This window comes from Miniopterus natalensis, chromosome 9 (assembly GCF_054644295.1).
Source record: "Miniopterus natalensis isolate mMinNat1 chromosome 9, mMinNat1.hap1, whole genome shotgun sequence".
Lineage (NCBI taxonomy): Eukaryota > Metazoa > Chordata > Mammalia > Chiroptera > Miniopteridae > Miniopterus > Miniopterus natalensis.
The window spans coordinates 45,812,144-45,823,541 of NC_142089.1; the positions used below are offsets into that span (position 1 = coordinate 45,812,144).

The window sequence follows — 11,398 nt, forward strand, 5'->3', positions numbered from 1 at the left end:
GGGTTACTAGATCTTCTGGTAAGAGTTTTCCCAAGTTGTTTGTACCATTATGGATTCCTACCAGTAGTGTATGAGAATTTCAGCTGCTCCATATCCTCGTCAGCACTTTTTCATTATTTATTTAAATTAAAATATTAGTCACTAGAGTAAGTGTATCATGTTATATCATTGTGGCATTATTTTATATTTCTCTAATAGCTTATGATGTTGATAATCATTTCATGTGTTTATTTGCTGTTCACATTGCCTCATTATTTAGTTGTAAAGACTCCTAGATTCTAAGTAGAGCTCTTTTTTTTTTTTTTAAATATATCTTTATTGATTTCAGAGAGAGGAAAGGAGAGGAAGAGAGAGAGAGAAACATCAATGATGAGAGAGTCATTGATTGAGCCCGCAACCCGGGCATGTGCCCTGACCGGGAATCAAACCCCGATCACTTGGATCCCAGGTCAATGCTCAACCGCTGAGCCACGCCCGGCCAGGCAAAGTAGAGCTCTTTCATCTGCTATGTGTTTTGCAAGTATTTTTCTGTAGTCTGTGGCTTGCCTTTTCATTTTCTTAGCAATATCTTTCAAATAAAGCAGTTTTAAATCTCAATAAACTCCACCTAATCAAAATTTTAAATCAAATTTTTAGTGTATCCTAACTAAAATATTCTTGCCTCACCCACGGGCACAAAGATTCCCTCTTATGTTTTCTTATAGAAGACTTATAGATTTAAATTTTATATTTGTAAGATCAAGTTAAGTTTTTTTTTTAAATTGTGCAAGGTATGAGTTGAGTTTGCTATTCTTTTGTTACTTTATTGGTTTGTTTTTTATATAGATTTCCAATTTTTCAGCATGATTAGTTGAAAAACTCTCTCTATTAAATTTGTTTGGTATCTTTGTTAAAAATCAGTTGACCAGATCTGTGTGTATTTATTTCTGGACACTATTCTGTTCTATTGATATGTCTACCCTTATACCACTACCAGACTATTGATAGATTATAGTAAGACTTGACATGTAATGTGAATCCTCCAACTTTGTTAAAATTGCTTTAATTAAGTTTACGGTTTTTGCTTTTTTATATAAATTTTAGAATCAGCTTTCTATTTTTACCAAAAAAAGCTGGTATTTTTATTGGGTTGCATTGAATCTATAGATCAATTTGGGTGAAATTGACAACTTAAACATATTGAATCTTCCAGTCAATAAACATAGTGTATCTCTCCATCCATTTAGTTCTTTAATTTCTGTCATCAATGTGTTTTAGTTTTCATCATACAATTATTGCACATATTTTTAGACCTATTTCTATGTATTTTCTGTTTCTTGATGCTATTGTAAATGTTATTTTTTAAAAGTTTAATGTCCAATGGTTCTTTCCTAGTACAGAGATATAATTAATCTTTAAATAGCAACCAAGTACACTACAAATTTGCTAAGTTAACTTATCAGTTCAAGTAGCATTTTTGTACACTCTTTAGAATTTTCCACATAGATGATAAGGTCATCTGTGAATAAAGAGAATTATATTTATTTATTTCAATCCATATGTCTTTTGTATCTTTTTCTTGCCTCTCACAAGGCAAGGATCTCCAGTACAACAGTGAATAGAGTGGTGAGATCTATAACTCAAATCTATCTACTTACTGAAGCGTTATCCACCACCACCCGAGTTTAAACTGCCATCTTGATCACTTAAATTACTGGGACAGTTCCTCTTTAGTCCCTACATATCCACTGGAATAATAGTTTAAAAACATAAACTTGATTATGTCACCATTGTTTAAAATTGTCCTATGACTTCCTATGTTCTTAGGAATAAATCTCAAAATTCTTAATATGCCCTGAAGACCCTGCGTGATTCTCTGTCTCTAACCTTGCTCATATCATTTAACTTTCCATGCTCCAGTCGCTCTAGTCTTCCTTTGCTTCCCTCAATACGCTGCCTTTTTGCAAGCTGTTTCCTTAGTAAATGCAGTTAATGATGACACCACAAAGATTGCTGTGCGGATTGATGATGTTTGTGGCTGAACTTTGTAAATGGAAAACTCTGCAACTGTAAGACAGTAAAAGCAAAATGTAGGCTTCCTACGATCCTCTACTTGAGTGGAACTCATTCCCCAGGAAACCCAGATAAACACATCAAGTCTTCTTGACCCTGCTCTTTCCTTCCTTTCTTTCTTCCCTCCTCCCTCCCTTTCTTCTTTCCTTTCTTTGTTTTTTCACTTTGCCTATTTTCAGTCTCGCTTTCTAAATATCTCAAATCTATACCCTTGCCTCCCTCTTTACTGTTACTTCCTTATTTCACATGCAGAATACTGCACAATGTCATAAATGGTATCCTTGTCTCCAGTTTTGCTCAGCTTTTTTTTTTTCCCCCCCACCAATTGACATTCTATAGCTAGATTTAGTTTTCTAAAAACTCCAGTTTGATCATCTGGCTTCCCTTACTTAAAATCTCTAAAGTTTTCTCTCTGCTCCTAAGATAAAAACAAAATTTCTCAAAACAACCCACTGAGCCCCCCATAATTATGTCCTTGCTTTACTCCCAGGTCTACCTGTTGCCACTTGCAGCCTCTCATCTACGTTCCAGTCACGGGGAACTATTTCATTTCCCCAGCATGTCTCACGTCCCCTCACTTCCACGTCTTTGCAAATGTTAGTCATTTGTCAGAGAAGGCCTTCTCCTCTTTTCATCATACTAACTCCAATTTACTTTAGGTCTTGCATGTTACTTCTTCCAAACACATCTTTCTTAATTCTCCAATACTGAGCTAAGCTCAGTCTCCTCCATGCCCTAAGTCATCATTTATCAGCACATTTATATTTCACACATACAATTTTGCTGTTTTTCTACTGTTATACTTTGCAAATTATAAAATGAATACCTTCAAAGAGATGAAGATCCTCTCTCATGTACCCACAGAAATCTTTACTGTTTGGGGAGGAAGAATATTCCATAAAAGAACACTTAAAATTCTTGCCTAAGAATAACTTGATTCCAGCATCCCAGATATTAGAATTTATAGTACGTTATTAGAAAGAGAGTGCGTCTATGATAGATGCTGCATTTTTAAAAGTGGGACAGTGACCATGCATCAAGAAACGAGACTGTTAATATCATTGCAGTGGTTAGGCAATCTAGCATATGTTTAGCAATAAATCATGTGAAGCATCACATTCAGTATAAGCTGCATATTAGCCATTTACCATGAGGAACAAATCCATGACTACAATGTGGGACAGCATTATCAATTACAGTAATAGCAACATTACACATGGCTCACCCTCCTGGATTTAGCAGAATCCTATCTCCTGGGAGAAATATAAAAGTAGGGCACAAATATTAGCATTGACTATTGTGCAAGGAATGGGTATGCATTCAGAAGAACTTGAAGTCAGCATCTCTTTTACATAGGATATCTTCACATTAACCTTATAATTTCAGGCTTAGAAAGAACTATGCCCACAGGGCCAGAAAATGCAGGCAACTGTTCTACATGGCATGATGTCATGAATAGGAAATGACATGCTCTGACTGAGTGGGGCAGGTGCTACACAACTCCAGCCAAACAGTGCCATGAAGGAACACAGGGGTACCTGTTCACTGTTATCATATCAACTAATTTCTGTGTATTTGTTTAAAAATCTGATTTTTAAATGTTGGCAATTAACTCGATTTTTAAGGAAAAATTTTTCAGGCTAAAGGAAATTTGCATACTGTGTAAGAGCATGAATCTTGTGACCTCATGCAAGCTACTTTCCCAAGCTATCATTCAGAATTTCAGTTTCTTTTTTTTTTTTTATATGTCTTTATTGATTTCAGAGAGAGGGAGAAAAAAAGAGAGAGATAGAAACATCAATGATGAGAGAGTCATTGATCAGCTGCCTCCTGCATGTCCCCTCCTGGGGATCGAACCCTCAACCTTCCTGGATCTCCTGGATCATAGGTTGATGCTCAACCACTGAGCCACATAGGCTGGGCTAGTTTCTTTCTTTTTAAAGTGGGGAGAATAATAGAACCTACCTCAAAGGGTTGGAATGGTGGCCGGCATTAGTAGGCACTTGATAAATAAATATTAGCTGTTATTATTAATAACTATCTTTAGGCTATCATTACATGCTCCTCTGGCCAGGAGAAGAGCTAGAATATGAGGAAAACAATGAGGAAACGGGCATTGCCTAGGCCCTCATAGTACAGAGGAGGAGTGAGAAAAGTACAACAGCAAAGTAGGTCCCAACTAGATTGAAGCACAGTGTGCTGAGGGTCCCCCTTGGGGGGTCTCCTGCCCAGACTGGTGGTGGCAAAAGGATTTTGGGGAAAGATTCTTAGAGCAGATGATACCTGAACTACATCTTTAAAAGATGAGTGCTAATTAATTAGGTAAATAGTGGGGAGATCAAGAAGGTGTCCCAGCAGAAAACAGTTTGGGCAAGGTGCAGAGGTAGGGGAGAGCCACAAATAATTCAGTCAGGATGAATCAGGGAATACAAGGGAATCAGTTACAGGATGCCTGCTGTAAATGTAAAACTAGAGCCAGATGGCAGAAGGGCCTTGTGTGTCAACAGTGAACGTCACCATAGGATTTTAAGTAGGGTAATAGTACAACTCTATTATTATTTTTAAAACACTTCCTTTTGCCACAAAGCTAAAGCTGGATTGGAGAGATTCAAAACATAGGCAAGGAAACCAGGTAATACAGAAGAGAATTATAAAACCTTAACTGGGGTAGTGGCTTTGGAAGAGACAGGTGGGAGCACAGGGAGAGGAAGGAGTCAAGGGTGACTTCCAGGCTTCTGGCTCAGCCAGCAGGAGGGCAGTGGGTGTAGGAACAGAGCAGATTTGTGAGAGAAGTGATTAGATTAGAAGCAGAAGGAGCCAAAGTCTGAAGCCAAGCAGAGAGGAAAGAACCAGGCAAGAGAAAAAGGAGCTGGTATGACCTGGCAAACAAGAGCTGTCCTGGATACTCGTCAGAGAAAGAAACCAACACCTGCCTTCCCAATTTGATTTCCCTCCTGGGCCTGTCACCTCTGATATATCATGAAAAACTAAAGAAGAAATCTGAGATGAATTAATCCATCAATATATATTTTATCCAATCCATTTTTTTCTGACTGGGTTACCAATTTTGTGGATCACCTTCAGATTACACTTTGGGGCCAAAGAAGAGAGCCTCTTGTTTCCCTTTTGTTTTCCTGTGTGGTGCCAGCTGGTTCACAAGGAGACTCAACTCTGTGCCCTGGGATGCCTTAATGCCAGGATCTAAGTCTGGGATGTGACAGCAAATTAAGAACATCTGCCAATTTATCCTAGCCAGATTTGGGTGAGACTTCATATTGAGACTTTAACTCAGAGTTGCAAACTGCAGTCCAGGAACCAAATATGGCTTGCAGGTTTTTTTATGTCTCACATATGGTTTTAAAAATATGAATTGAAGTACATTTAGAGACACAGTTATGCTCATAGGTCTCATATTTGTAGCCATTTGCATTTGCTCTCCCTGCTTAAATATTAGATGATTATGCTCTCCATATATGATTAGGATCCTAAAACATCCTACATATAATAACCTCAAAGGGCATAAAAACATTGGTGATGTGGACTGGGCTTTGACAAGTGATAGGAAAATAAGAATGAGCTAAAGTTCTGAAATTTTATGTTTGCCGTGCTAACCCTTATCAGTTTTTCACTGAAAAGAGTGGAGCCAGCCAATAACTACACAGATCACTGAAAAGATCAAATCGGTCCAATGGATGGTGATATTTCTATGAATATAGCTGATATTAACATTCCAATACTTCATTACACTGACAAAGATTGCAATGAGAACAGACAATGGTGCAAATTAATCTATTCTCCTGACAGACTGTAATGAGAATGGGATGTGGTTTAAAAAATTAAGCCATTCTTAGTACAATCTCAAGATTGCAATCTCATGGTCTCTCTCAGATGCTATATGCTCTGGTGATACATCATTGAAAAGTGTCAGTTTAACAAAGAATGTCTTAGCCCTTGCTGAGATGGTAGAATGCATTAGCTTTGTTTCACCACAGCCCTGCCCATTAAAAACAATGAAGTAGAATCAATTGTCTGTTTTTTAGAAACACACATACACACAATCTAAATAGGAAAAAAAATACATTCTCGCAATTTTATCTTAGTCAAAACTTACAAACAAAATATGGTACTTTATTGCTCTCTTTTTTTATACGAATGCCTGGATTTACTTTTATAAAACAAAAGAGAATAAGTGATAGAGCACTTTAGGAATTCAAAATCTAGTACCAATTTGTCCACACGCAATGTACAGCCAATTAAACTAATCATGAGGAAATGTGTCGGCATCCTCTCTACAATGGCCATGGTTTGTAGCCTTGTAATTCATCGTACTCAAAGCAATGCTCTACTTGGTATTCATACCCAAAGAAACCTCAAAGGAACTAAGATTTCTGGTCTAGACAGAACAGAAAACATGCAACAGTTCTCTAGGTTCAGACGAAAAGGAATCAGAAAGACCCTTACATATGTAGATAATAATTATAGCAACAAAAGCAGCTAGCACTTATTTGGAACTGACAATGTGCCAGATACTTTATGTCCTGTCTCTTTTAATTCTAACAATAACCTGTGTTTTGGATTCTATTAGGGTAAGATATGTGCTCAGTGTCCTATGCTAGCAAGAGGTATCGCCAAGACATAAATGCATGGCTCCCTGTCCCCAAAGCCCATGCTTGTCACCATTACACTATATCCGCACTGCTTCATCTTTAAATTTAGAGAAATTAATACTCACAGAAGCAAATTAGCTTGATTAGGATCTCCAAGCGAGTTAAAAGTAAAGCCATAGTGGAAGTTAGGGCTCTGGATTTCCTTGTTAAGGGCATTTCTTAATCATCGCACTGCTTCAGTTTATTGAAGCTCCCTCCCCAAAAGCTTTGAACAAAATCAGCATTATGTACGAAATATGCTGCCAGGTCTCAATAATTGACCTAATTGTATTGTAAGTTAATATTAAACTAAACATTATTTTATTCTACAATGTTTATTGATGAATAGGAATTATTTTCTGTCCTAAGAAAATAATTAGCAAAATATTAATTGGCATTAATCTTTCATCTTCACTGGTTTGTACAAACACTGTTTACTAAGTTCTATATACCATGATCTATATTATTTCCAGTGAAACCTTATTTTGAACTATCTCATTTATTGATTCATTCAGTGCGTATCTATTGAATGCCTACTAACTGCCCATCACTGTGCTATGCACAGGAGATAACTATGGTGAAAAGCCACAGTCACTGACCTCAAGGAACTTGTGGGTTATTTGCAGAGGCAAACAAATGACTAGGTAATTAAGTATAAAACACTGTAGGCTGTTGTAGCACAGGGTGCTGCAGCAGGACGTAGGAAGGGCACCCAGAGTTCCTCTAAACGATGACCTAAGTGACAGGAGATATAATGCAAGAAAAAAGTGTAAGGAAGAGGATTCCAGGAAAAAAGAAATCACATTTCACAACTGAACCATAAAAAGCAGAGAAAAATCTAGTAATTCATTTCTTCATTAATTATGCATTTATTTACCATATTTTATTGAAAAACCTAACACTTCATTTTTTTCTTAGCCTGTCATCATTCACATAGAATGTTCAATACATTTTGTCACGTGAATGAATGAATGAATGAAGGTATCACATGTTATGTTGAATGTCTGGCCTCTTGTTCACTGCCCTCTTTTGAGAGACAACACTGACAATCTCCATTCATAGCTTTTCTTTTCTTGATAAAGTTTCGGTAAAACAAGGGAGAACTTGAATCCGCAAATCGACACCAGGGTTATATAGACCCTTGAGTCTGACGCAGTAGACTGTGTTTAATTCAACTGTCTTTGGGGATAATGGGAGTGAGAAAGACAGAGCTCTACAACTGTGCTGACTGATATGGAAGCCATCAAACACACATGGCTATTTAAATTTATATTAATCAAAATTAAATAAAATTAAAATTTCAGCTTCTCAGTTACACTAGCCATATTTTCAAAGTGCCTAATAGCCATATGCTACCATAATGAGCAGTACAAAATAATATTTTCATCACTGCCAAAGGTTCTATTCAACAGCTCTACTCTAGAAGCTCGATTATAAGCTTTATTAAACTACTGATAATTATTTCAGGATAGTGCTGACGAAAGAATAAGTGCTCAATAAAAAGTTACTGATATTTTTAATGTAACTTTATTCCCTTTTAATAACAAAGTTTTCTTTGTGGAAGTAGAAACCAACATTTACATAAATCATTTAACATATTTTATGTGACAATCAAGGTAAAATATGATTAATGGGCTTACAGTAACTTTTCTGAATCTGGAGTACCAGAAAATTTCCCAGCTGTTAGTAGAGCATGGCCACTTAGGCGAGACGGACAGAGCAACCTCAAAGGTGACAAATTTCAATTCCATGACCCCTCATGTAGCACTGACCACTTTATGGCGGAGGTGCTAATGAGTAGCATCACTGCCAAGAGTGCATAAAGCAAAAGGGAGAAGGGGATGCCAGGGCCCTGCAGAATCTACTTTGAATAATGAAGAATTAAATATCATTCATCTTAAACTGATTTTCCAGACACAGTGCCAAGAAGCAAACAAGTAACTTTATATACTTGATATCAGAGTCTGAAAGAGTTTCAGAGGAGACGTTTGGCACCTGCATCTGAGTTTAACTCACTTTATGAATAGTCCCTTCCCACCCATTAGGATATGTATAATTAGTTTAAATATGTTCACTACACTGCTTTATGTGCTTATAGCTGCTCCAGCTCAACAATATCCAAATGGCCATAAGGTGAAAAAGTAGAGTTAGATGAATGATCGTTAAGCGTCAGTTTGTTTGCTTATTTACCACATTCCAAGAAGAATTAAATATAGTCAAGAATAGCCTACGGAAGGAGCCTAACATGCCTAGATTTTGTAACACAAAAGATACATTTTATAAGTCATGTTAAGTTTGCTGAATATGATTTGATCAGCTCTTTGCTTCTTTGTTTTCTCAGTGCTAGAAACCATAACTCTATGTGATAGTGCTAGAAGTTGTCTGCAAATGTGACAGTGCAAATATTCTGCAAAGGGGCTGGAGGTGAGAGAGGAAATGAAGCCCCTGACTGCGTTCTATCTGAAACCATTGCACGATTAGAAGAGCTGTTGCAATGAAACATTAAAATGCTAGGCAGGCAAAGGGCATGAACTATGGTTTTAAAGACAAATAGTAAATGTTTGTGAAAATATTAAACCTCACTACTTATCAAAGAATAAAATTTAAACTACAGTTAATGAGCTGATATGCAGGGTGTCCCCAAAAATGCTTACACATTTTGAATAATTATTAATTCCAGTGGGTTAAATCTGAAAAGAAAGAAACATCAATTGAGCTATCAGATGTTAAAGTGTGTATACATTTTTGAGGGACACCCTGTATTTACCCCTCATATTAAAAAATCTTTTCTAAAGTGAGAAAACCTAATTCTGGTGCAGGTATAATAAAAACTTTCTTACACACTTGGTATTGAAAGTAGAAAATAGTACAACTATTCAGAAAAACAGTTTAATAATATGTATTAAAAGTTTTCAGTTAGCCTCTTTGATAGTAATTTCCCCTCAAAATATCATAAAAAATCTGTGAAATCAAGAAAGTCATATTGAAAAACATTCTTTGAAGTGTTTATACTCAAATTTGAACAACCTAAAATTGAGGAATAATTAGGTAAATCACACTAAATGCAGTGTCATTTAAAAAAATATGTTAACATGGAGTTTTAATAACATTGCAAATGCTTATATTTAATTTAAGAAAAAAGTATTACATAATTGTATATTAGGCTTAAGCTCAATGACATAAATGTTATATAAGAAATACTCAAAATATTTCAACACTTGTTTCCTCTGAATAAAAGTTTATTCTAATTCTCTTAATTTCCTAAAATTCTACAAAGAATAAGTATAAATTTACATTTGGCAAAGTTAGATACTAATTCTGACTGACTTGTAAAGCAAAATGTTAAGTCACACTGCATATAACTTCACTAGATCAGATCTATAAACAGAATTAATTGGACCAAACTTAGGTGTGCTGGTAGTGGGTGAGGGTCACACCTTGAGCTATTAAGATATAGACAGTTGCTTATGACATCACAACCTAGAAGTCCGGAAGCATCAGTTCCCTGGAACTTTAGCCTCCCACTGGTGCAGAGTAATTCTTCTGGAGAATAAAAAGAATTTCACCTGTTGTTCACAAAGTATTTTCAATATGAAGTAGCTGAAGAGAACTTGGAATCTGGAACAAGAAGCTACAGCAACTACTAGTTATATTTAATTTTTTTTATAAATTGAAAACTTGTGATACACACACACACACACACACACACCACATAACAGTAACATCATACCTTGCATGGTTTTTAGGGGCATTGAAAGAGCTTATAGCTGTAAATACCATGATGCCTGATACAAAATGTGTTTAATAAAAGTAGCTACAAGCTTGGTTTCCAAGGGAGTATAGAAATCACTGGTTGCAGAGCAGAAAAATAATCAGCAATCAGTAATCTGCAACGAAGTCCCAAGAATGATAACACAGTAATGGGGAGTTTGAGATGAGCAATATTCAGAAATCCAAACAGGCAGGCAACACTAGGGCATTCAATCAATGAATGGTATTAGCTAAAAAGATGGATGTGAAGTGTCTGACAGAGGCTTTATAAATATTAAAAATGAAAACCCTAACATTCTTGTAACCAGTCATGGGATTTAAGCTTAAAAAATAATATATATTTCCCAAAGTATTCAAAGTGCAAAGCTCAGTGGCACCCCACGCCTTGCTGTGTATATAGTGTAAGCTCGTTCACCTGAGATTTATGGGGTTGTACAGCCTGGTCCAGTCTGCCTCTCAGTCTTTACACCCTGTATCATCACGTGCGTACCCTGTGTTTCAGACACACACACTCAATGACTTGCTACTTGCATGTCCTTTGTATGTTCCTTTGCTCCTGTGCATATTCCTTCCGCTCACTATATGTTGAATGAACAGCCAAATGAATGAATTTATAAACTTATGGTATCAAATTATCCAATGTTTTGTTTAAGCTTTAAAAAAAATACATAGAGTTCTTTTTGACTCTCTGGATGATGCACAGATTGACGCTTGATGACTGTTGCTTGTTCCTATGTTTCTGGACACGAATATGCGAATCTCAACACTGACGTGCCCGTCTGGTTGCAGCGGCCGCGGCGGCAGACATGGCTTACCACCACATCAGGCCGCCCATCGGCTATTCCATTCCCAAGCCCATATCGTCTCTGCTGATGCGAGGGTGGAACGCATGTCCTGAAGTGAGTCGTTTTTTATTTCCTCTTAGAAAA

The 11,398-nt window shown here is 36.6% G+C and overlaps 1 protein-coding gene across 2 annotated transcripts in view; it reads left to right on the forward strand.

Moving 5' to 3' along the window:
• The window catches only part of TNNI3K (TNNI3 interacting kinase), a 280,278-nt gene that overhangs the window by 193,510 nt on the left and 75,370 nt on the right, over window positions 1-11,398 (forward strand). For both annotated transcript variants that reach the window (XM_087820522.1, XM_016216806.2), the window contains one exon: window positions 11,259-11,368. In XM_087820522.1, coding sequence (XP_087676648.1) covers window positions 11,259-11,368 — 110 coding nt within the window. The remainder of the gene's footprint in view (window positions 1-11,258; window positions 11,369-11,398) is intronic.